Raw genomic sequence first — 26,555 nt, 5'->3', positions numbered from 1 at the left:
AAAACAAAATACTTGAAATTCCCTCCTTAATTCTATATGAAATAATTGTATTCATAATGTCTGTTTTTAATTTCATGTAGAATAAGCGCTATGCTTTACTGTGACATTAGCAAACCAGCATTCATGCTTCCTCCCTGGCTGGTTCAGTCCCAGCAATCCAGGAACAGATGAATACCCTAGGATAGCATTTTATTTTGAAGGAGAAAAGAGCCGTTTTTTCTGTACTCGTCTCTTTCCTGTCATCTCCCAGCGAGTCACAGGAGTCTGCTGCACCTGGTCACAAAAAAAAGTTTCAGAGTATGGCATTAATCAAAGCAACATGTGAAAAACCCTAACTGTACTCCTGGGATACAGTGAGATATCCCGAGAATACGGTATAGTTGATTTTAAATGCAAAAAGCAAAGCGGGAAAGCATGTGTTATAAATGGCTGTGTGTTTGTGTGTGTGAGCATGTATTCATATCTTTGTGGGGACCAAAGATTGTACGTTTACTATACTTGTGGGGACCAATATCCCAGTTCCCACAAGTGAAAATGTCAAAATGTGGTTTTAGTGTCAGGGTTACAATTGAGTTAGGGTTAGGCATTCATTTTTCATGGTTAGGGTGGGTGGCTAGGGAAAGCGTTATGTCAATTAGATGAATACCCGATGTGTGTGTGTGCTCAGCTACTAGCTAACGTCTGTCTTACCTTCCACAGATGCACAGTGTTTACTCTGTAACCTTCTAATCTGCCTGAAAGATGTCTGACACTGACAATACATCCCCTTGCCCCTGCTGCTCTCTTGTCTGGTTACCATAGTAACCAGTGACGCCATGGAAAGCTCCTATGAATCTGTCCAACAGTTCGGTGTCTGTCTGTGATGGTTTCTTGGCACAGTGCGTCATGGTTTTTCTGGTTTAGTGACATAAGAAAGACCACACACTGACAGATGTTCGTGTGTGTGTGTGTGTGTAGGTGTGCATCGAGACCTACATGTCCAGCTGTCACCAGCGCAGCATCAACACGGCGGTGAGAGCCACGCTGAGCCAGATATTGGGAGACCTGACGCTACAGCTCCGCCACAGACAGGAGGTCACACAATACTTTAATTATATACACACAGATATATTATACAGATGTATACAGTGGGGCAAAAAAGTATTTAGTCAGCCACCGATTGTGCAAGTTCCCCCACCTAAAATGATGACAGAGGTCAGTAATTTGCACCAGAGGTACACTTCAACTGTGAGAGACAGAATGTGAAAAAAAAATCCATGAATCCACATGGTAGGATTTGTAAAGAATTTATTCGTAAATCAGGGTGGAAAATAAGTATTTGGTCAATAACAAAAATACAACTCAATACTTTGTAACATAACCTTTGTTGGCAATAACAGAGGTCAAACGTTTACTATAGGTCTTTACCAGGTTTGCACACACAGTAGCTGGTATTTTGGCCCATTCCTCCATGCAGATCTTCTCGAGAGCAGTGATGTTTTGGGGCTGTCGCCGAGCAACACGGACTTTCAACTCCCGCCACAGATTTTCTATGGGGTTGAGGTCTGGAGACTGGCTAGGCCACTCCAGGACTTTCAAATGCTTCTTACGGAGCCACTCCTTTGTTGCCCGGATGGTGTGTTTTGGATCATTGTCATGTTGGAAGACCCAGCCTCGTTTCATCTTCAAAGTTCTCACTGATGGAAGGAGGTTTTGGCTCAAAATCTCACGATACATGGCCCCATTCATTCTGTCCTTAACACGGATCAGTCGTCCTGTCCCCTTGGCAGAAAAACAGCCCCATAGCATGATGTTTCCACCCCCATGCTTCACAGTAGGTATGGTGTTCTTGGGATGCAACTCAGTATTCTTCTTCCTCCGAACACGACGAGTTGAGTTTATACCAAAAAGTTCTACTTTGGTTTCATCTGACCACATGACATTCTCCCAATCCTCTGCTGTATCATCCATGTGCTCTCTGGCAAACTTCAGACGGGCCTGGACATGCACTGGCTTCAGCAGCGGAACACGTCTGGCACTGCGGGATTTGATTCCCTGCCGTTGTAGTGTGTTACTGATGGTGACCTTTGTTACTTTGGTCCCAGCTCTCTGCAGGTCATTCACCAGGTCCCCCCGTGTGGTTCTGGGATCTTTGCTCACCGTTCTCATGATCATTTTGACCCCACGGGATGAGATCTTGCGTGGAGCCCCAGATCGAGGGAGATTATCAGTGGTCTTGTATGTCTTCCATTTTCTGATGATTGCTCCCACAGTTGATTTTTTCACACCAAGCTGCTTGCCTATTGTAGATTCACTCTTCCCAGTCTGGTGCAGGTCTACAATACTTTTCCTGGTGTCCTTCGAAAGCTCTTTGGTCTTGGCCATGGCGGAGTTTGGAGTCTGACTGTTTGAGGCTGTGGACAGGTGTCTTTTATACAGATGATGAGTTCAAACAGGTGCCATTCATACAGGTAACGAGTGGGGGACAGAAAAGCTTCTTACAGAAGACGTTACAGGTCTGTGAGAGCCAGAGATTTTCCTTGTTTGAGGTGACCAAATACTTATTTTCCACCCTGATTTACCAATAAATTCTTTACAAATCCTACCATGTGAATTCATGGATTTTTTTTCACATTCTGTCTCTCACAGTTGAAGTGTACCTCTGGTGCAAATTACTGACCTCTGTCATCATTTTAAGTGGGGGAACTTGCACAATCGGTGGCTGACTAAATACTTTTTTGCCCCACTGTATGTGCACACATTAACTAGTAGAAAATTACAGGTAGATAAAAGCATAACGTACAGTACCGCATTTGTTTTGACACCGAAGTAACAGTAAGCATGCCTCCTGTGTGTGTTCCTCTCCAGGGTGCAGATGGAGACGAGGTGACTGCACCGCCGCTGCAGAGACGAGGTACATCACTGCCAGGGGTTTCTCTCACCTCTGCAGCTTCCTTTGTCAGCTGTAGGGATTTACTTCTCACCTCCTAATATGTAATATTGCATATGAGCACAGCATTTCACTGCCTAATATCTTACTATGAATGCTGCAGACAGGACCATTGTAGGGTATGAGTGTCCAGCAGAGACTAAATAAAAGCCTTAAGATCACTCTGACCTAACAGGAAGCTCCCTGATTGCCAGTCCCGCTCATGTTCACGCTGAATTGGCCCCTGCAGTACACACAATAAAACGTTTTTGTTCTGGTCAAAGCAGATGGCTGCTCCTCCCTGAGCCTGGTTTTCTTGAAGGTCTCTTCATGTTAAAAGGGAGTTCTTCTTCCCCACTATCACCAAGTGCTTTCTGAATGCTGGACTGGGGACATTATTGCCCATTTTATGAGTGGCATGTGAAAGTTAAAGCATCACTGGTTGGTGGAGGCATAGAGACACTAGTTTGGCCCAGCAATGGTGAAAATGTCCAAGTTTAGTTTCTTGTGTGAGTTCAGCATTAAAGCTTGCGAGCCACTGGTGGCTGTGGGCTCTTTGTCATGTTTAGTGTGCAGCTCCAACTGTTTTGTAGCTGTTATAAAGCCACTGTAATCACCAATCTCCTGGTAGTAAGAAGCAACTTCGGAGAGAGACTGGCAGGGCTGCTTTTATGATACCATAAACAGTCAAATGCACTGTTTCGATAGATGCCTCTGCAGGCAGAGAGCCAAACAGGTTCCAGTGAGGGAACTGATTTATTCTGCTTCTTAGAGGGGAAACTGAGAGAGAGGAAATTGGGAAAGCAATGATTTTTTATCACTTCATGTACATAGTGGCGAATGATAAAGCAGGAACCACAAATTAACCTTTTTATGGTGCGTGTGGGGGGGGGGGTGGCTTTTTGCAGATATTTCTCCCACCAGCCAAGCTCTGTGTGAAGATGTGGTCACGGTTCTGACCGTTTTCTGTGAAAAGCTGGAGTCAGTGGACAGGTAACGCTGCAGATTCTCATTGACTCACTAATATTCTGTTATATTTCTCTTGTCTCGATATGGAGGTGATAATTCAGTCAGACTGATCCAAACACAGAAACAAAAACACAGATATATGATTTTGGAGCAAAGGATGGGCCGACGTCACTGATAATCACTCTGCTTTCATTAGTGTTTCATCTCCTTTCAGTGTAAGTAATGAGAACAAACATGAAGGCGCCCAGGAAAAGGTTGAAAAACTGCACATAGTTTAGCTGCTGTTTAGCTCATTCGTGTGGTTTCGTTTTAAATGTCAGCTTTACCACATTAAACAGTGTTTGCATGTTTCCTCTGCACTTCCATGGTTTCTTCCTGGAAGCTTCCTAGTTTAATACAGTAACCATTTCTTTATTTTAATCTCCCAGTGATAACCAGCTCCTGCAGCTACTCTACCTGGAGTGCATCCTTTCTATGCTCAGCAGCTGCCCTCCCACAATGCACCTCTTCAGAGGTTTCACAGACCTCGTGTGGTAAGACTCACTGAGTAAAATTTCATCAACTGGTCCCTCACTGTTGTCCTAATTGGAGTTGATCGTAGTCCGATGTAATCAATAAAAATCGCTAATGTTCCTCTTCCCAGGAAGCAGCTGTGCCCATCCCTGGTGGCAATCATGGGCAATCCCGTCAATGACAAAACTATTGCTTCCCACCACGGCTACTCAGCGGCATCAGACCGAGACCGCCTCTCAGAGAGACTCAGTTTAGGTAACTGAATTTACTAAAGAATCCGCTGTAGGAGTTTGTCTGTTTTTTTGCAACAATTTGAAAGCGAATATCAGTGGAAATTAATCTCTATCAGGAATTCAAGCGCCAAGAAAGGGGGGAAAATCAATACCTAATTACTGATCGCTCATAAACGGAGCCTGATGCAGCTATGAAGATCACGACTGAAGCTAACAGTGTGAAAAGTGTTGGTTTCCACTCACTGCTGCAGGAGTTTAAGGAGACATGAGTTCTTATAGGAGGAAGCTTTCTATCAGCATGATTTCATGGGTTCAGCTTCATGCCCCTCTTTGTTTTGTTCTCCCAGGAATGGGCCAGGAGGTGGACTCCTCCTGCGGAGGACTGTCCGATCAGGGCAGAGGTTCTGGCTGCTCCTCTAGCGCCCCTGCCAGGATTGCACCGGTAGTGCGCACAGTTTGCTACATTGCAGCAGAGCTGGTGCGTCTGGTGAGCTGCGTCGAGTCAATGAAACCGGTGCTCCAGTCGCTCTACCACAGGATCCTCCTCTACCCTCCTCCTCAGCACCGCACCGAGGCCATCCGCATCATGAAGGAGGTGGGACAAAGACATTTCTCTACGTTTATAATATCATTTTTCACTGACAGGCAGCCTTTTGCTAATCTTTATTCAGCAAAGTTTTCACAAGTACCTCCGAGGATCATGCACTCGAAGGGGTCCAGTAACAGTCTGACATTTGGGATAACCTGCCTGCATATGTTTTTAGAACCATGTCAGCAAAAGCTTTAATGCTTTCGTCTGTGGCAGATTCTGGGCAGCCCCCAGCGGCTGTATGACCTCGCCGGTCCCTGCATGGCTGAGCCTGAGACCAGGAAGCGATCATTCTCAAAGAGGAAGTCCCACCTGGACCTGCTCAGACTGTTAGTAACTCTTAACTTTGTTCACTTGGTGTTTGCTCTGTTTCTGAAATTTAACAACCTGAAATCTGTCACCCAGGGATGTTTGTCCGTACTCTTTGTTTTGCTGCACATTGTTTCAATCGTCACTCGGTCCAAATTAAAGTAGAAATCAAAGTAATGTGTTCGCTCACGTCATTTGGCGATCAATCCTATACTGAGCTGTTTGTTTCTGCTTCCCGTGGCAGAGTGATGGATGGGATGACAGAGGCTTGTATGAAAGGAGGCATCGAGGCGTGTTACTCCTCCGTGTCTTGTGCCTGTGCCCTTCTCAGCGCACTGGATGAGCTGTCACAGGGCCGTGGCATCCAGCCTGAGCAGGTATGCAGACAACACACGGAACCACAGCATTAAAGGGCCATTCTGGGGTTTAACGTATTACTTATTTAAGTAGCACTTTTGTGCATGCAAAGGGTTTGGATTTAGTGTTCAGGCCAAAAGAAGGTCTCTATGTCACTGTGTAACCCAGTGATACTTAATGCATTCCTAGCAGTTAGTTTGACAGCCCTCAACCAATGAATGAGCAGCTCTCTCGGTGGCCGTCCATCATTAAAATGTTTGTGGGATTTTGTTAACAAGTGGCAGCTCTTGGGTCTCTGAATCAGCATAATATGGGCTCTGGTGTTGATTACGTATAAAACGGTAACATAGCTGCGCTCTCCAGGCTCGGCTTCTCCTCAGACGACTGGACGATCTGAAAGATGGAACCGAGTCGACACGTGAGTCCATGGAGATCAACGAGGCTGACTTCAGGTGGCAGAGACACATCCTGTCCTCAGAGCAGCCTCCGTGGGACCCCAGCTCTTCTTCCTCCAATGTGGCCACCACCGGCACCACTGAGCGTAGCCCTGACATCAGCATCAGGATCACCACGGAAACGGGCCAAACCACCCTGGATTTAGAGGTGGGAGAGCTCAGCCTCGCTGTGGGCCACACCAGTCCGGAGGAGTGTGGAGAGGACGCTCGTCTCCCTTCGCCTTCTTTCTGTGGCGATCAGGAGGAAACCAAACACCAGCCGATCCCCGTGCCCAACCAGGGAGGCCAGAAGGAGGAAGGAGGGGTGCCCACAGGGGAGGTGGAGGGAAGAGGAGAGAAAGAAAGAGGTGGAGGCGGAGAGAGAGGAGGTGCAGTTCCTCCAGATGTGGTGCAAAGGAGTCACGCCCTCGTCTACCCCGACATCACGAACTTCCTGTCTGTGGAATCCAGGTCTCGGTCGCACCACGGAGGAGGGTCACGATACAGCGAGAGCAACTTCAGGTACTGCTGTTTCTCTAGTTGCTGAATTGAAATTATGATAAATAGTAATTAAGTAAAGAAAGAATATATAAATAATAAAAACAATCTCATGCTTCTTCCTGCTGCCCACCAGCATGGAGGAGCAGGACCTGTCACGGACAGAGTTTGACTCGTGCGATCAGTACTCCATGGCTGCCGAGAAAGACTCGGGGCGCTCTGACGTCTCCGACATCGGGTCCGACAACATGTCGCTGGCTGACGAGGACCAGCAGTTGTCCCGCGACTTCCCAGGTCACCGCTCCCTGCGCACTGCCGCCCTGTCCCTCAAACTGCTCCGCAACCAAGAGGCTGACCAGCAAAGCGCCAGACTGTTCGTGCAGTCTCTGGCTGGACAGTTGCCCCGCCTGCTGGGGATGTCCACTGCCACGGAGGTGGACATGTCGCTGCAGAACTTCTCTTCCACCTTCTGCTCTGGACTGCAGGCTGGTGAGTGAGGGGAGAAGGGAGGGAGGTTAGATTTACTGCAGTGGAGTGATTCCTGTACTGCGATCTGCATGAGTTTGCTACTCAAACACACACATATTTGCTCAGGGAGGAGATGGTTCTCCCTGTTTAAGTAAATATATTACACTGCAGGCATGCGCTGGGAATATCAGAGTGCAAAGACAAGACAAATCTCTACTACTGCAAGAACTCAATGACAAGGAGACACGCTAAAAATCAGTTTAAAGAATAACATTTATTGTTTCTTTTTTTCTACAGTAGATGATCTAAATGCTGAGGTTCTCAACATTTTTGTGGTCATGGTTAAATTACATTTTCCAAAGGCCCCTTCCCAGTCCTAACACACCTTTAGTTGGTCTGATTAATAAGATTTCCTCACGCTCACGAACAGCTGAATGCAGAACATGTCTGCACAGCTGACGGAGGGTGGGTGCTTTGGGGATAAAAACTCTTCAGAAGAAAAATTACGTGGAAATGCCACACTGCCTCGCACACTCCTGGAACATTTATGATATCATGTTTCAGTCTGTCAACCCATCAATCAGGCAAATGAGCCCCATCTCCTTATCCCATCGTCCAATCAGAAGACTGCTGAGATTAGTCTGACTAATGAACACCTTGGCTGCACATTCATTCAACCAATTAGCAGAGTTAGTGACGTCACAATGCACAGGTTCTCATGCTAATGCAGTTTTTTCTGCTCTGTGAGTGGCTCTGTTACTGCATTTTATATTTATTTACATTTCTTTTCATTTTATTTGACCTCAAAGGTGATTATTTTTTGTAACTGAGCGAGGTAATAAAAATCTTGCTTTGTTGGACGCTATTGAGAAGTTCATTCTTTGCTGAATCACTGTTAGTGCAAACAGTCATTTTCTAGCCGTTTGCATAAGCAGCTAGCTTTTCCAGCTTTTTAGCTAACACTACTTAGCTTTTAGCTAATGCTAGCTCCTCTATAAGCCTGTTTCCTGTGTCTTGACTGACAGGTCTGTAGCTTCTCACTGTTGAAGGTTCTCCTGAGCTCCTCCATAAATACATGAGATTGAGAAAAGAGTCTTAAAGAGTTTTTTGGACACAAATGCTTTTTTAAATTAATGTACAATATATATGCATTTTCTAAATCACTCTAAATTTGATGATTTAGAAATCAAGACCATTACCTGTGGGGTCGGGGAACTGCCAGAGAACTTCCAGCCTGCCTTGTCTTATTTTTTTCTAATTTCTTTCAAGCCCATCTGTGTTTTTACCTCCTTATAATTAAAACAATAAAAGTTAAAGAAGATGTTTCTGTTCTTCACACCTTCAGAAGTTAACTCTGGTTGTTCCTTCTAATAGATAATAGTGACAGTCGGGGTACCTGAATGGATGCAACGCTCTTTTCTTTGAAGTTTCAGTAAAAATCAGCTGTAGCAGAAAATATTGCATCTCAAATAAACAGCATAACTGTGTAGTGGAAGAAAACATCAAGCTTCAGATGCGGTTTTCTGTATGTGTGCGCTGCTTTGAGGAAACCTGGTAAAATATTCAGGAGCTTAAATGAGTTCACTTTCGGTTTCTGGTGCAGATTGGGCTTCCTCTCTGTGGCGGTGTCCTGTGTGGGTCGTGGGTGTTGTTGTTCTTTCATAAACTCTCTGGTCTTGTTCCATGCTTGTTTTTAAAACCTCTAAATGGCTCGAATATGTGATTAAAATCCCCGTAACATTGTTGTGTAATGTTTCTTTTGCAACAGATTTGGCAGGCGGTACTTCAGATTAGTTTTTTGTACTTTTTTATAAGAGCATCAGTTTATTATCAGTACAAATTTCTGTTCTGACTGCGGTGCGGTAACAAAGACCCTCTTGTATGCACAGGTCGCTGACGTCAGGGTTTTGCTGGCATGGATTTTGCTTTTTCCTGTTATTTGTCATCGGTGTGTAGTTTAAATGCAGTACGTTTATTTTCTTACAGTTATTAAAGAAAACTTTTTGCCTTACAGTCATGACATCCATCGCTAAGAGCAGCAAGCCTGCTGGGAGTTTTTACATCAGCAGAGCAAAATTATGACTTAAATGAAATGTTACGCTCAGCTGACTTAATGAAATAGTTTGGACTTTAAATCCCCAGAGCAGGTTTTTGATTAAAACACTTCAGTCGCCTTCAGCCAACAGATTGTATCTCGCTGCCTGCTCTCACCTGCACATTCCCTTTCATTGGCTCTCTCACTGTCTCAGTTTTCTTTCTTTTTCACTTGTGCTGTAGGTGTTATTAATTCATATATAATCCGTCACATTTGACCTCTGAGAACACCGACACGTCCTCTACAGATGTAACTTGTAATCCTAAATCTGTGTCCCTGCAGGCGGCATTCACTCCCCAGGTTTCGAGACAGGCGACACTCTGAGCTGCCAGTCTCTGATGAACGCAGACGGCCTTTACCTGGTGTCTTACTACGCTCTGCTGCTCAATCTCAAACTCTGCTGCTGCGGCTACTACAAGCGGCGAACGCTCACGCCCGTCCTCAGCCTGGTGAGAGCGAGATTCGTTTCCTCTGATCAGTTTTCTCCGGTGTTTAAAGACAAAGATTCAAAGATAAGAAGTAAAACCAAACCAATGCAACTACATCCTGTAGTTTCAAAGAATCCTCTTTGTGCAGCATTGCTTATTTAAAGGTATAGATGTATCTTTGTGTTCCTCTAGCCACACAACCACCCAACTAAATACTGAATCAGCTCTACTTAGACATTTAAGCTACTTCAACTTTATCATCAAAAGTACAAGAAAATTAAAAAAAACTTCCCGCCCTGAATATAACAGCACTGAATTGGATGCAGTCACACTGAATGGGTGGACGTTTGTTCTGTTGTGCAGAAGGAGTTTGTGCGTCTGATCCAGAGCAGCGGCGTCCTCGTGGTTCTGTCTCAGGCCTGGATCGAGGAGCTTTACCACCAGGTGCTGGAGCGCAACCTGCTGGCTGAGTCTGGGTTCTCGGGTTCTTCAGAGGACCACACACTGCCGCTTATCACCATGCTGACAGGTACACACACACACCTGTACAGTTTCTACGTGCTCAGCTAGTCTCCACACACTGGCTCAAAAGGCCTCTCCATAACAAGGGAAAAATATTGATTAAGAGATAAATGAAGCAACAGTATTTATTATGAAAGGTGCAAAAGAGTGTGTGTGTGTCTTAGCCACTGAGAGAGCCCCTTATGCTACACTACACTGTCCAGGTGGCTTCAGATGACTGACAGAGAGCTCCCCCTACAGGCCTCACCAGCTGAGCGCACCGCCCTGCCCTCCTCTGTCCCCAACACTACGCAGCTCCCTCCAAACTACCTCCAGCTCATCCTCAGTCGTACTTGGTGCCCATCATCCAGATTATTATGATCAGTTTAGGTGTAGGACAAAATGACACAGACAGAAAAAACCCAACATAGTATTCACACAGTAGCCCACATAAACCTACCCTTAAATTCAGCTTGTAGTTCACGCCACACCATCAGTTTCATTTTACTTAACAAAAAGTCCCAGTTAAAAATATCTTTTGCTATCCTTGACTGTATCATCTCCAAATAAATTATTTGTTCCTGCAAACAGGGACCTGGCTAAATTCTGGTATTTATAGTAATGCCTATAATTGCTCACATCCTCTCCACGGGCAACTTTTTATCTGTTCAGTTACTGAGCTTTTCTATTAGCAGGGACCTAAAGGCTCTGTATGTTAATCCATAGACCTCCTAAATCTGTGTCTGAGTTTGGATAGTTTCCTCAGGGCTGCCTGCAGCACAAAAGGTAGAGCAGGTCATCTGCTAATTGAAAGGTTGGTGGTTCGAGCCCTTGCTGCTCCAGTCTGCACGGCAGTGTAGAAGATACAGTGAAGATACTGAACCCCAGTTTGCTCAGACAGACTTTGGGATTTATTATATGTAGAGGGTATAAATTCAAATACTTGACATGTTGTGACTTCTCTGTTCCTCGTCTCTTAGACATTGACGGCTTGGGCAGCAGTGCAATCGGAGGTCAGCTGATCAGGAGAGCGTCGAGCCACGCGCCGCTCGGCTGTGAAAAGCCGTGCAGTGACGCTGTGATGGCAGGTCAGTAGCACTTACTGAGAACGTAGTTAACATTTAATTCTCCTCAGTCAGCAGCTCTTCATTCACAGGGTTTTCATGTTTGGATTATATTTCTGGGGAGCTTTACTCGAGTTCGCTGAGCCCGTAATTGCTACTAAAGTGCTGCGCTGGTAATCAGTAGAAACCACAACATTAGCAGAAGTATCTCAGAGCAGAGCTGCATGGTCAAGACATGCAGGTTTTTTAAAGATTTTGTATTTACTGGTGCATTAATGATTGCAAAACATAACAGATGAACATTTGTAAGTTTCATGTCCTGCTGCAGAGTCGGTCTGCAGGAACGTTGATAGGAAACCTGCAGGTTTTAAATATAATCATGCTTCAGTGATGTTGTGTGTTTGGATTTGACCTGCTGTAACTGAAAGAGCAAGAAGCTGCATTGCAAACGAAAGATGAGACAAGCTGGGGAAAAAAGGGTAGCTGGGTAGAAAGAGGGCAGTGAGCACCTGTGCTGTTTCCTGCAGGATTAAGCCAGACTCTAACTGCTGCTGGCTGACTCACCCCTGACATTTATGCTCATCTTGTGTGTTTTGTGTGTGTCACCATTTAAAAAACCGACCCTTTTTTTTTTGCTCTGTGTTTTTCAGGAGCTGTGTTCTCACGCTTCATCCTCACCGGTGTTTGGAAAAACCTGATCGATGTTCTGTCCACACCGCTGACCGGTCGCATGGCGGGCAGCTCCAAGGGCCTGGCCTTCATCCTGGGGGCAGAGGGGGTCAAAGAGCAGAGCCAGAGGGAGAGAGACACCATCTGCCTGAGTTTAGACGGCCTGCGTAAAGCTGCTGCGCTCAGCTGCGCCCTGGGTGTGTGAAGCATGTTTCATGTGCCTGTATTAATAAGACAAATGCATATCATCTTCTCTCATCCCTGTGGGGGAGGATTTGTGCTCCCTCCCTATAGCACAGGCAAAGGTCAGGATTATTCACTAGACATCTGTCCTACAGCTGGAGCAGATTCTAGGTATGTACAGTATGAACAGTAATTTCTATTAGCAGCTCAGCAGCCACTCAGCACTGTTTTTAATCAGCACGTCCTGTCGCAGCTCACTAAACTCGAGGACTGATTTATTTAGGGGCCTGAAGAAGTGCAGTGTGAAACATGTTGTAAACGCTTAATCCAAATATATCTGTACTGTGGATTCAAATATTACACTTATATCACAGCATGCACACACAGATGTTTTGACTTGGCCAGTGTGATTTCTTCTTCACGTGATTTGTGTCACAGTAGTAATTATGTTATAAGATAGGAGATAACATGCTAAAGATACGAAACATTGTGCTAAAATATTTCTACTTCAGATTATTTTCTGCAGCAGTTACAACCTCTCTTTCTTTGTTTGGTATTTAGCTGTAAAACATTTTCCATCACTGGTTTAGCATTAAGACAGTTAGCATAGATAACTTATAAACGTCCTGAGGTTTCAAAGCTTGATGTAATTAAAACTAAATAACAGGGGCCCTAGAGTTGAGCCGTGTGGGACACCGCAGGAAAAAGCAAATGGACACAAAGACTCCGGCACAGACGGTGAAACCTTTGAGATACGGTTCAGTATGAATTTGGTGGAAGAAATACAGAAATAAGGTCTTGATGTAATAAGATAGAACAATGAGCTGCAAGTTATTTGGCCACAACCTTCAGAAGTAGAAAGACTGAACTGAAATGTCTTTGTTTTCTTCTTCCAGTCAGCAGAATAAGCACGAGAGAGCACCGGGGAGGACTTGCTGTCAGATGGCTTTATTGTTCACTTTTAGCCACAGTAACTGTCAGGATGGCAAATGCCCTCACATGACTGCACAAAGGAAGTCAGAGTGAAAAAGGTTCAGACTGTAGAGGCTGTCAGAGGCAGACAAAACGCTGTTAATTCTAATTCTAACATGGAGTTTACTGCCCTCGTGTGAGCTCAGACCCTCTCAGCTGCCGCCACAGCACAGGTCTACTTACACAGAATAATTGAGAACTGAGGGTTTACGCAGCTTTTAATTGATATTAAACATGTTTTGGAAGCTTATGGGGTCACAGGGAAATGCAGTCACACTAATGAAAACCGCTTGACACGTGACTTTTTAAGCGATTAAGCACTTTAAACTTTCCCGTTAGAAGTCCTGGACATTCATTGAACCTGAATAGTCGTCTGAACCAAGTGCCAGCGGCCTTGTGGCTGGCCTGCCTTAAAGCTCTGTCCCATGTTTTTAGCTCGGGGATCCTTTCGTTTCCACCTCGACGTTTGGCTGTCACTGAAAAGGGACACCAGAATAACACCAGTGTGCTGAGTGCAGATTAGTGTTCAAACGTGAACACTGGGCGAAGCTGTCAACCATAAAAATATGAGACACAGGTGCTTCCTTAAAACGCTCCAGTTTTAGGCTCATTTTACATTTCATCTGGTCTCAGTTCATTTTACACACTGAATGCAGCAAAGACGATGACTCTCCTCTCTTGCTGGTCTAACTTTTCTCTTCGTGCTGGAAGTGCAGACTGGAGGCCACGTCATGCCCAGTTTTACTTCATACTTTGACATCGTTTCAACACAGCGTGCACGCCTTTTTGATTTAAGTCATGTCAGTTGTTTCTTCACGTTCTCTTGATAACTTGAGTCCATGAGGGCTTTAAATGATCTTTCTAATAAGCACGTTTAAACCATAGAGGGAGATGAATCTGCTGTTGATCATCTGTACTGTACCATGCTTCAAACGTATACATTTAAATGTAAAAACAGAAATTATCAGTAAAGCATTTACTGGGCATTTCATAGTGCCTAAAAATCCCCTCATGGTACTGTAGGCTTTTAATGTTTCTGCCATACTTTGAGCTTTGACTCGTACTCACACGGGGAAGGTTTTGCTGAGTTCTGATTTTCCTTGTCAGCTTGATTATGTATCACATTAATCAAATTTGACACCAGTGGCAGGTGCCCAATAGCAGCCAGCACCTGTTCGACGCTGTGCAGCTCCTCTGGAGGTTAACTGCGAGTTTTACTTCCAAAATGTTAAATGCAAGTATTACAGAGGATGTCAGGGGAAATGCAGTTTACTTATCAACCGCTGTCAGATGTCTGTGAGTATCACTAGCATTAAAGGGCAGTGGCACATCCCCGGGGCCTGCATGGGAGCAAATCAGATTGAAATTAGTGCAGAAGGACTAATGAATATGAATGAACACATGGCGTACGACCTCCTCTGTGTTTGCAGTTGGCACGTTACAGTTTGTGTGTCTCCAGTTAAAATTTTAAACATGTACAGTGGAAATCCCAGAAATCTGTGAAAATGTCTCATTGGTAGATTCTGAATATGGATGATGGCTGAAATGTTGCATTTTTAATGTGCAGGGATGATGTTTTGTGGATGAATGAAACGGCACGTCTTTACTGTGTGTGTGTGTGTGTGTGTGTGTGTGTGTGTGTGTGTGTGTGTGCGTCTGTCAGGTGTGGCTGCCAACTGTGCTTCAGCTTTAGCCCAGATGGCTGCAGCCTCCTGTGTGCAGGAAGAGAAGGAGGAGAAGGAGGTGGGGGAGACGGGAGACACTATCGCGCAAGGTATTTTCACAGAAACACAAACACACACTTGTTCGGACGTTTGCATGTAACAGACACACAAAAACCTTAAATTTGAATCAAGCTCATCGTCGTCACACACAATCAAGGGGTAAAACCTCAAATTAGTGCTAATTTGTGTTTTCCTAGTTATAAAACCCAGATAAAGGAAATCTTGACCGTTCATAATCATACATACAAAGAACCCACAGTAAACACATTTGTACACTTAATAAGGCCCCACTTATATCTCAACATGAGATATTGAGACTTGTATTAATATTTATTTATTACTTGTATTATTATTTCCTTAAGTACCTTTAACTGAGTATTTTCCATCTTCTGTTTTTGCTTTTGTCTCTTTTTAAAAAAAAGTTATTATTATAAACTTTTTACACTATAAGCAGAAACATTCTGGGCCACCTTGACCTGCAGGAGCTGCTCGGCATGGAAACCCATGCCGTGACGCTCCCAGCACAGAGGAGCTTGGAAGCTGCTGTGTGCCTCAGCACTTCTGCTCTGTAACTTGATGCGTCCTGACCTCCCGGCTGAGCAGCAGGTCAGGACCGTTGATTGTGGAATATCACGGAGGGAAGAACTGACTTGCTGCAGCGGCGGCGTCCAGTTACAGAACCAGGCTGGAGTTCAGTCAGATCTTCAGAACGACCTCTTCTTTCACAAACGTTTGCAAAGACCGACTGCGTGGCTAGGTGCTTAATGTTATGTACCTGTGCCGATGGGAGTAAAAAGCACCCCCCTTTTCCTTCACTAAACCTTGTGTCCTTGACCTTGATGAAATTGTCATGAGTTCAAGGAAAAGAGGGTGTTAGGAATATTGATAAGGGCTCGAGAAAAGAACTGTGTGCTGAGAATCTGAATGACCTGACACTAACCTGCTTAACATGCTGAACTGAAACTACAGTGTGTAAATGTGGACTACAAAACATCGTACGTACTGCACCTTGCTTTGCTAACAGTACGCAGCAGCTGGATTTGCTAAGGAGCTCACGGTGACTGAACGTCACAGTCTTGGGTATTTTTCCAGGTGGCCTTGTGGCATATACATTTGTAGGAGCTTCCCTTTCAAGAAGAAAATATTTAAATGAGTAACATAGACATGATTTACAAAGTCTGAAGCATGCACTTTACTGCAAAATGCTCAACATTTCTTTGCCAAAAACAAAGCTTATGTCTGTTGTGGTTGTGATCGGTGCTTCCAGGAGCGTTTATCTGTTTGGAATAACGGGCCAATTCCTTTTTTCGGCCACAGCCTAAACTTGGAATCATTTCTACTGGAGACAAAAGCAATGATAAAAACAAGATATGGGAACTAGTGACATCTAGTGACAGCTGCTACAAACTTCTGGCAGCATTTACTGGGATGCAACATTAATGTTTATATATTTCCACAACCTGAGAGTGGAGTTTTGATAAAGCTCATCTCAAATCAGTTCAAGCACAATGTTCAGGGCGTCTGTGATATTTAAAATACACTTTACTGTGTGTGTGTGTGTGTGTGTGTGTGTGTGTGTGTGTGTGTGTGTGTGTGTGTGTCTCCAGTGAAACAGCGTGTTGAGCAGCGTCTGGAGCAGATCGGCCGTCCTCAGGGAGTTCGCCTCCACACAGCTCATGTGTTGTGCATGGACGCCATCCTGAACGTTGGCCTGGAGATGGGCAGCCACAACCATGACTGCTGGCCTCATGTGTTCAGGTACGTTTGTTTATCCTGTAAAATATACTTCATATATCATATATATCAAGCTCGGAAATGGTAGTATGTGAAGCTATAGTGGTTCATAAGGGATGAAACTTCAAAAATATGTTCTAGAACTTCAAATCACTTTCAGGGTGACCGAGTACATTAGCTCACTGGAGCACACCCACTTCAGTGACGGCTCTGCCCAGCCGTCCTCTCTGACCACAATCACCCAGCAGAGCCAGCAGATGGCTGGCATCGACCTCGGGCTGGAGTTGAGCTGCGAACCCAGCCCCGAGGCCTCGGACCTGAGCCTGAGCCAGCCGGTCATCCAGCCGCTTTCCATCCAGGAGCTGCTGAAGGAGAGCGGCAGAGGGGGCCGAGGCCTGGACCTGAAGAGCGGCAGCCTGATGACCGGCACCAGCGCCGCCAAGGCCGTGTGCACGCTGTCAACACAGGCCGACAGGTAGAGACTGAACAAATACCACAGCAACATGATAGACTGGATGGCAATCCAGACACTTTCTACATGTGATGTTCCAGGTGTTGCACCAGTGCTGTTAGTTGTGTTTTGATTTTGTTTTATTAAAACCCAATAACTGCACGTGCTCCAAGTTTAAGAAACAGTAAATGAGAAATTCAGCGATTAGATTTCCTTTGACAGTCGGATCAGAGTGGCCCCTGTCCGTATCCTGGTGGTAGTCATTATTTCAGAGAGTCGCTGCACTGAGGTTCTATGGAACGCCAGGACTGCCATAATGAATTAATTAAATACACCATTAAATAATTAATTAAATGTGTCAATAATTAATTAAAATTGGAATTAATTAATTAAATAAATAGTTATGACACATGTAATTAATTAATTATTGACACATTTAATTAATTATTTATGTATTTCACATTTTAATTAATTATTGACACATTTAATTAATTAATTATTGACACATTTAATTAATTATTTATGTATTTCACATTTTAATTAATTATTGACACATGTAATTAATTAATTATTGACACATTTAATTAATTAATTATTGACACATTTAATTAATTATTTATGTATTTCACATTTTAATTAATTATTGACACATGTAATTAATTAATTATTGACACATTTAATTAATTAATTATTGACACATTTAATTAATTATTTATGTATTTCACATTTTAATTAATTATTGACACATGTAATTAATTAATTATTGACACATTTAATTAATTATTTATGTATTTCACATTTTAATTAATTATTGACACATGTAATTAATTAATTATTGACATATTTAATTAATTATTTATGTATTTCACATTTTAATTAATTATTGACACATTTAATTAATTAATTATTGACACATTTAATTAATTAATTATTGACACATTTAATTAATTATTTATGTATTTCACATTTTAATTAATTATTGACACATGTAATTAATTAATTATTGACACATTTAATTAATTATTTATGTATTTCACATTTTAATTAATTATTGACACATTTAATTAATTATTGACACATTTAATTAATTATTTAATGATATATTTATTTATTTCATTTTGGCAGTCCTGGCGCCTGGCTCTCGTCATGAAATAATTTTATCTTTCAGCCTCACCCATCAAACTCAGGGGGCGGGGTTAACGCTGCCCATGCAGCTTCTCTAACATTTGATTGGTTGCCGTGCAAAGTAAGTCAAAACAGGTCGATCCTAGATAATCGATTGCTTGTGTAGACTTGGGGCAGCCAGTTATCCCAGAATGCATTTCAAATCACAGGCAGCAATGGTGGTGGTGTAGTTTTAAAATACCCCGTTTTTCTGTCACCAGCTACACTTTTAACAGTGTTTTAGCCGCGAATGTCGCGACGTATGTCTGGTCAGGTTGTCAACATAGAACATGTTTGCAAAAGTGCTCAGATGTTTTCAGAGATTTCACTAGCTCTGCTAACAGTTAGCATGCAGAGTGCACCGAGGGGGTACATTAACCGGTTTGTTTACATATTCCACTCTCCGTGTTCCACATGTTGCATTCGCAGATTCTCACCGAACGATCGTCTCTTTCCGTCTGGTTTTGTGTCTCTGTGCTTCTGTAACATAAAGAACAAGCTGACATTTTTCTCACGAAACCAGCGATCAGCTCAACAGACCCTCAGTTTACCTGCATGCATCCTCCTCCTCATCTGTCAGCTGTTTAACACCTGCTGCTAATTCAAGAAACACGCCTAGTTACCTGGTGATAGTCACAGTTTAACTGGGCAGCCGGTGCTCGATATAACGCAATGTCAGCGCATTTTTCTGCACAAGATAAGTAAATATAGTATTTTCCCCGAGCGCAGAGCTGCTGGAGCTCGTTTCCTTACAGAGCACTTTATAGGCGAGCCAGCTTTATCAGCGGCTGATGTCCAATCACCGGCACACAGCTTTCAAACCTCAGCTGAGTTTTAGCTCTCAGTGGTTAAACGCTGGACTTCATTCACTCAGGTTCTGTCTGTCGGGTCACGTTTACTTCGCTGTTTTATTTACAACTGAGCAAATCGGTTTGGCTGAGGTTAAAGTTACGTTTCATAACTGCATAGTTTCACAGACGTTTAATGGTTCACTGGCACATGTGTTAGACTGAACTATCATCTAAATATCATCTGTTTTTTAATAGTTATTCAACTGTATTCTAAGCACCAGCTGTCTGTTAGAATGTGATTTTTTCTCTCTCTCTGTTGGCAGAGGTATAAAAATGCGCAGGAAAATCTGACGTGCATGGCAAACTTCACCGACGATATTTAGGGAGGAATAAACACACATCAAACATAAATGAACCATTTGTCTGTCTCCATAATTGAGAGAATTTTCTCTTCTTATGTCAACTCTCTCTCTCTCTCTCTCTCTCTCTCTCTCTCTCTCTCTCTCTCTCTCTCTTTTTTTTTTTTTTTTCGGTCATGTTATGTTTACCTGTCAAAGGCTTGTTACAAACTATGAAACACATTGTGCAGACTTCTGGATGTTAGAAGAAAACTAATACTGCTCATGAATGAGACTAAAGGCAGGAAGGTGTCCTTTAAAACTAAACATGTTAATAGGACCTCCCTGTTTATATCATAGTTTATGATATAGCACGTGTATTTCAGTAATAGCCTGCTGAGGCCACTATACGTGCTGGCCTCATATCAAATGTGAAGGCAGACTGAGTCTATGTTTGACGTTTGTTTATATCTAATCTTCCTTTTCAAACATTTAAACAGCAGCGAGTCTGCAGCTGAGGGAATACAAATTCAAATTGTCGGAACAGGTTTGCTCGTTTCTTGGATTCATTTGGTGATTTATTAAATGTATAACTGTTATTCTAATCTGCTGCTGAGTCTCTTACACTTTTCTTTATGCTGTATATTTTCACGTCTCTGGAATAGTTGGCAGTTAGATAGTCAGCTGGGAAACTTTGTGTTAACTCATGGAGCTGAGGATATCGTGGATATGCTGACCTCGCTGCGTGGTGTACAGAGCGAGGTCAGCATGATTAATATTCACAATAAAAATATTAGCCGAACATCATGAAGTCTGTATGTGTTTCACAGTGTCGAACAACCTTTGTACAGTTAAAGCCAGCAGTTACTACATGACGGAAACACCAACGTTATCTCTTTTATGCGTTTATACACAGGTCACGCTGATTACTGAACAAAAACCCAAAGATCAGATGTTAAACAGATTTATTTGCTCTCTCTCCTCCTTAAACATGTTTTTAATGTTAGTTATAATTCAGAATTGGCGACTGAAACACGTAGGACACATAAGAACATCAGGAAATAAAACATCGATAAATATAACCTCAGTAAAAGAAGTCAGCGGGGGTTACTACAGCTGTGTACCGGGGCCTGCGCTTTGTCGGTGGGATTGCTTGCGAGGCGAGCGGGTCTATCCCACGCTTTGCCGTGAGACTGGGACGACATCTCCGAAATCATCGAAGCACTTTTGCAAAGAGGCTGTATCTTGACAAACCGACCAGACACATGAAGATTAAACCACTACATTCTCGGCTAAAAAAATATTAAAACGGTATTTGGTAACACACAAACAGGGTTTTTCAAAGCTCAGTTCTGTTAGCTTCCACATGCCGGTTGTTGTGTGCTAGAAACAATGGCCACCAGGCCAAAGCAATGGTTTTGACTCGATCAGCGTTAACCCCGCCCCCTGAGTTTGATGGGTGAGGCTGACAGATAAAATTATTTCATGATGAGAGCCAGGCGTCAGGACTGCCAAAATGAAATAAATAAATATATCATTAAATAATTAATTAAATGTGTCAATAATTAATTAAATGTGTCAATAATTAATTAAAATGTGAAATACATAAATAATTAATTAAATGTGTCAATAATTAATTAATTACATGTGTCATAACTATTTATTTAATTAATTAATTCCAATTTTAATTAATTATTGCCACATTTAATTAATTATTTAATGGTGTATTTAATTAATTCATTATGGCAGTCCTGGCGTTCCATAAGGTGCAACTTCAGAGACTTGGATACTGAGTTGCTTTATGTTTTTTATATCTTTTTCATTTTATAGGTATTTAATCTTGCTAAAGACTAACAGAAGAGGGGTTCAGTTTTATTTATACTTGCACTCTGACAGCGTTGAAAAGACTCAGTTCTCTCTTTTGTCCACTTTAACTCTCATGAGGTCACAGTTATCTTTCAGACTCTCAGATCTTTCCTGCCGTGCTTTCTGCAGACATCACATCCTGACAAGAGGAAATAAAGTAATGTACGCGATGAAAGGCAAAACAAGAGAATTATGTGGTGCAATATTCATTTTATCTCTATTATTTAATTTTAATTATTGTTAGAAATTAAACTATGATGAACTGCGCAGCCATAACTAATAAGGCTGACCTCTAAAAGCTCGGCCATAATGTCACCACGGGCAACAAGACGGTGGAAATAGAAGCAGACTAACAAGTTTCACAGTGGGTTTAGTTTCTAACTGAAGTGCAGCAGCTGTGTTAGCACCGTGTTCCATTAACAGCCAGCATGACCGAGGCTCTTAATGACTTTATCTTCCAAATCCACGTTTCACCGACATTTGGTGCTCAGCAAGTGTTCCCGAGGTTGGTTTCATAGCCAAAAGATGGCAGTAGTGGAGCTACTGCTGTGTGTGTGTGTGTGTGTGTGTGTGTGTGTGTGTGTGTGTGTGTGTGTGTGTGTGTGTGTGTGTGTGTGTGTGTGCTATGACACACTTTCTTTGATGAGTCATTTGGTATTTGGACCCTAAATGTAAAAGTGAGAACATTGTTTTGTGCTTGTTGTTACTGGACCGACACTCAGGATTAGAGTGAGACTGATGTCCTCACACGTGTACAAACATGTATGCATATGTGCGCGTGCCACTTGTTACGGCTCGCACATGGCCGCAGTAACTGTGGACTTGTTTGCGTGTTCATTCCAAGGATCATCTCTTACATAACCAGTTATCTGGGCTGCTTTTAGGAGCGTATATTAAAAAAAAAATTCCCCCTGATCTTTTGGAACAGATGGACTGAACACATTTACAAGCTCAAAGTGGCGACAACCATAGTAAATACTGCTGCACAGGGGTGGCCTATATGTGCTTAGAGGGCAGTGAACAGGGAGGCTTTGCAAGTATTTCAGTGTAGGATGTAAACTTGCATGGCAGCGTTGCTTTTGCACTGTAGACGTTCATGTGAGTGTATGAAATGCTTTCTGTGTGTTTCAGGTTATTTGAAGAAGGGGCCACCAAACTAAACCTGGTTGGTCTGGTTGGTTTCCTGCAGCAGCTCAGAAAAGCTTCTCAGTCTCAGCTGTTTGACTCTCCCACCGAGACTGGAGACTATTCACTGGCAATGCCAGGTACACACTTTGCATTCATTCAGTGCACATTATATTGACTGGCTGACTTTACTCTGACATCAAAACACACACACACACACATAATGCTTCAGTAAATGCATGTGAGCACTCTGGGCAAAAGGCCCCACCCCACCCCTTACTCCATGCATGGGCTGACCATAGACTGTATAAAAAAGATGGACATACTCAAGGAGATGCCACCAATTGGTTTTGGGCTCTACGTTCTGAAATGTGACGAGCTGCCGTCACGTAGTATCTGGATAAAAGGCTGGGATGCTAAGCTATCAGCCAATAATTGCATTAGATTGGTTAGCAAGCTGCATCCATAAAGTGTACAGGTGCATCACACAGACACAAATACCTGCTCACTGATTAAAGTAACAGATTTTTAAAAAATCATTATTACATTTTAATCATCAAACTGGAGTTTTTTGGATGGGCTGCGTGAGAGCAATTATTCTTTGTCAGATATTTGCATTCAGAAATCTTTCAGAAGGCACCAGGAGCGTGAGTGCAGAGGTGCAGATGAGTGACCCAGTGAAACATGTTCAACAGTCGAAACTGTGTTTGCTTTAATAGCAGGTGAAATTGGCCAAGTTAAAAACTGGCTTCTCTTCACAAAGATTTTGGCTTCACTTCAACACAAATAAACCACAGACATCCATTTTTATTTAATAGCTACATTTTCTGCTTTTATTAAACACACCTAAAACAAATTCTGTTACATTTATTTAATTATTGACACACTTTTTTCAGACACACAAAAGAAAATTATCCAAAAAAACCCCATAGAATTTGCATCCTTTAAACATCCTCGGTCCCTTCCTGTGCCCTTCTCAATCTCAGGCCTTGGCCACTGACCCAAGGGTCTGCATAATTGTGAACCATGCTGGGCATACCTTGTTCTCTTTCTTAATTAGTTTCCCTCGTGTGGTTAATTAAAGATGAAGTACAGACAGGAGTAAAGCTCCGAGGCCTTTTTTGTGTCCTCTGCGTGTCTGTAGGAGAAGCCAAGTCAACGTTGGACCGGCGCAGCGCCCTCCATCTCTTTCGTCTGGGTGAGGCCATGCTGCGAATCGTCCGGAATAAGAACCGACCCCTTCTCCACATGATGAGGGCCTGGAGCGTGGTGGCGCCTCATCTGGTGGAGGTAGGATATTACCACCTTGTAAACAGTGTTTTATTTCTCTCCTTCTGTTAACTTCTCAACCTCTCAGTTGCGCAGTTGTGTAACTACAGAAGTTCTAATTGCTGCTCTCACACGAGTTGGAACTACAGACAAAGTCAACGTGTTTAAAAGACAAACAAAGCCAACAGTTTATCCATTCTGCCACATGTGAAATATGGGTTAATCAATCTTCTCCTTTTATGGAGATTTACTTCACAGCAGCAGCATCGCAGTAGTTCAGGCAGGTCTCAGTCTTCTGAGTTTGGGTCTTACTGCACCTCAGGCTGCCTACATGCCTGCCTGTGTATCTCCAAGCCACTTTGCAACCCACCTCCAGCCCAGCTCCTCCTTTTAAGACAGGGGTCTCGAACTCCAGGCCTTAAAAGCCGGTGTCCTGCAGGTTTTAGATCTCACCCTGGGTCAACACACCTGAATCAAGTGATTAGTTCATTACCAGGCCTCTGGAGAACTCAAGACATGTTGAGGAGGTCATTTAGCCATTTAAATCAGCTGTGTTGGATCAAAGACACATCTAAAACCTGCAAGACACTGGCCCTCGAGGCCTGGAGTTCAAGACCCCTGTTTAAAGGTGTCTCTAACCTGATCAGTGTCAAATCTGTTATCACTAATGTCTGCTTGTTCCGTGCTGTGTCTTACTGCTGCTGTTATTCTTTCTATGTATGCACATGGAAGAGTGAAGGGCTCCCAGAAAACTGTGACTGCACACAGAAATGAATCTTCTTTGGCGGCGCTGAAATGAAGTTGTGTAACATCTGTGTAGACCACCTTCTATCTCGCACAGTGGTTTTCCTTTTTTTTAGCTCGGTACACTTCAGGCACTGAGAGAATAAAAGCTTTGATCTGAGGCTCTTTAAACACAAAGTTTTTGTCGTCATCACAGGCTGCGTGTCACAAAGAGCGCCACGTATCCCAGAAGGCCGTTTCCTTTATCCACGATGTTCTCACAGAGGTGCTGACGAGCTGGGCGGAGCTTCCACACTTCCACTTTAACGAGGCACTGTTCAGGCCTTTCGAGCACATCATGCAGCTGGAGCTCTGCGACGAGGACGTTCAGGACCAGGTGGAGTCGGATCTCAGTTCCTCAAAACAACCAAATCAGCCAGCGTTGTTCCGGGCTGTGCGTTCAGTTTGCCAAACAGTTTTTCTTGGGTTTGTCTCCCTGCAGGTAATAACATCGATTGGAGAGCTGGTGGAGATGTGCTCTCCTCAGATCCTGTCAGGGTGGAGGCCTCTGTTCAGCGCCCTCAGGACGGTGCACGGTAGCAAGACTGACACCAAAGACTACCTGCTGGGTGAATACTCCATGGGTATGTCTAACAAACTTTTTTCCAAAGTTTATCAGCAGAAAGATTTTTACTGTAAATCTGAGTTTCCTGCTCTCGTCTTATTGTCTTCCTCCAGGGAAGTCTCAGGCGCCGGTGTTCGACGTCTTTGAGGCGTTCATAAACACAGACAACATCCAAGTTTTTGCCAACGCTGCCACAGACTACATCATGTGTCTCATGAAGTTTGTCAAAGGATTAGGTTTGTCTCACTAATGTGTGCGTGCTATTTTTCATTTCAAGATATTACTTTTCAAGCCTTTTGGGATTTTACTTTTCCCGGGATCAGGCTATGTATTTATCTCTTTATTAGAAGCTCATAACATGCAAGTACATTTTGTATTTATGTCACAGTTTAATAGGAGAGCGGATTTATGCATCTGCAGATGCTGAGTGCTTCAGTTTTCTGCAGAAATTTAAGATTTGAGAATTTATGTTGATATGTGCTATTATTATTTCTTTTATTTATCAAAAAAGGCCAAATGCACAAATGCACGGGAAGTACTCATGCATAAATATGTTCCTGTACATCATTAAAATGTTTTACAAAAAAGCACCAAGAGGACACACAAGACATAAAAGCTACTTTTATGTTTTTAAAATCCCAGTTATTCATAATTCCTAAACAATGACTGGGAAGCAATTTTTCTTTTAGAAAGATACTTCATGGTTTTTAGAAAAATCGTCACCATCAAAAGCTTTAAAACCTCACAGAAGGAGAAAGGAGCAAACACGGGGCTGATGACAGTGAGTGGGAGGCGAGCAGCGAGTCAGTGACAAAAACAAGAAAACAGCACCGCAGAAAAAGCGATCCTGTGTTTCTCAGAGACACGTTCTCTCTGAATGACTCGAAACAACTACAGTGTCATCCAAGTGTTTTTTAAAGCTGACCTTTCAAACTCCGGAGAACTTTTATGCTTTTCCGTGCAGGAGAGGTGGACTACAAAGAGATTGGCGACTGCGTTCACGCGTCAGGTTACAGCTCCACAGACCTCTGCCTGCCTGCTCTCGACTACCTCCGCAAATGCTCGCAGGTGGAAGCTCCACAGATATAAAGTGAGAGCATATTTTTAAGATTTTTCGCTATTATAAAAAAGAAACCGTGTTTTGCATTTGATTGACAGCTGCTGGCAAAGATTTACAAGATGCCGTCTAAGCCGGTGTTCCTGGGTGCGCGGCTCGCCAGCCTGCCGATGAGATCGCAGGAACGCTCGATCAGCAGCGAGGACGGCATGGACTGTGTCCTCCAGGAGTTCGATGATGACACAGGTTTCGCTTTGCTCCTCTCTGTGCTTCACGGTCTTTGTCTAAGACTCCTCCTCCTTTCTCTCTCGTCAGTGCATTTTTGTTGTCTCATGTCCTGCAGGTCTGATCCAGGTGTGGATTTTGTTACTGGAGCAGCTCACTGCAGCCGTGTCAAACTGCCCTCGACAGCACCAGCCTCCAACGCTGGAGCTGCTCTTCACTTTGCTCAGAGAAGTCACCGCAGTGCCAGGTGATAAACTTAAACACAATCCAAAG

General features: G+C 43.3%; 1 protein-coding gene across 1 annotated transcript in view; it reads left to right on the top strand.

Annotated features, from left to right (window-relative positions):
- The window catches only part of arfgef3 (ARFGEF family member 3), a 58,257-nt gene that overhangs the window by 13,865 nt on the left and 17,837 nt on the right, over positions 1–26,555 (top strand). The window contains exons 6-30 of the mRNA XM_014411986.3: positions 958–1,074; positions 2,848–2,893; positions 3,817–3,901; positions 4,306–4,410; positions 4,521–4,645; positions 4,971–5,218; positions 5,429–5,541; positions 5,766–5,898; positions 6,242–6,834; positions 6,947–7,299; positions 9,656–9,822; positions 10,165–10,330; positions 11,283–11,390; positions 12,017–12,232; positions 14,854–14,964; positions 16,522–16,672; positions 16,809–17,123; positions 22,390–22,523; positions 23,528–23,673; positions 24,593–24,772; positions 24,878–25,019; positions 25,114–25,236; positions 25,965–26,068; positions 26,159–26,303; positions 26,401–26,529. Coding sequence (XP_014267472.3) covers positions 958–1,074; positions 2,848–2,893; positions 3,817–3,901; positions 4,306–4,410; positions 4,521–4,645; positions 4,971–5,218; positions 5,429–5,541; positions 5,766–5,898; positions 6,242–6,834; positions 6,947–7,299; positions 9,656–9,822; positions 10,165–10,330; positions 11,283–11,390; positions 12,017–12,232; positions 14,854–14,964; positions 16,522–16,672; positions 16,809–17,123; positions 22,390–22,523; positions 23,528–23,673; positions 24,593–24,772; positions 24,878–25,019; positions 25,114–25,236; positions 25,965–26,068; positions 26,159–26,303; positions 26,401–26,529 — 4,255 coding nt within the window. The remainder of the gene's footprint in view (positions 1–957; positions 1,075–2,847; positions 2,894–3,816; positions 3,902–4,305; positions 4,411–4,520; positions 4,646–4,970; positions 5,219–5,428; positions 5,542–5,765; positions 5,899–6,241; positions 6,835–6,946; positions 7,300–9,655; positions 9,823–10,164; positions 10,331–11,282; positions 11,391–12,016; positions 12,233–14,853; positions 14,965–16,521; positions 16,673–16,808; positions 17,124–22,389; positions 22,524–23,527; positions 23,674–24,592; positions 24,773–24,877; positions 25,020–25,113; positions 25,237–25,964; positions 26,069–26,158; positions 26,304–26,400; positions 26,530–26,555) is intronic.

The sequence above is a fragment of the Maylandia zebra genome, linkage group LG13 (genome assembly GCF_041146795.1).
Source record: "Maylandia zebra isolate NMK-2024a linkage group LG13, Mzebra_GT3a, whole genome shotgun sequence".
In the NCBI taxonomy this organism is placed as follows: domain Eukaryota; kingdom Metazoa; phylum Chordata; class Actinopteri; order Cichliformes; family Cichlidae; genus Maylandia; species Maylandia zebra.
The sequence above is the reverse complement of the archived record's forward strand: the minus strand, read 5'-3'. Positions and strand labels throughout refer to the sequence as shown.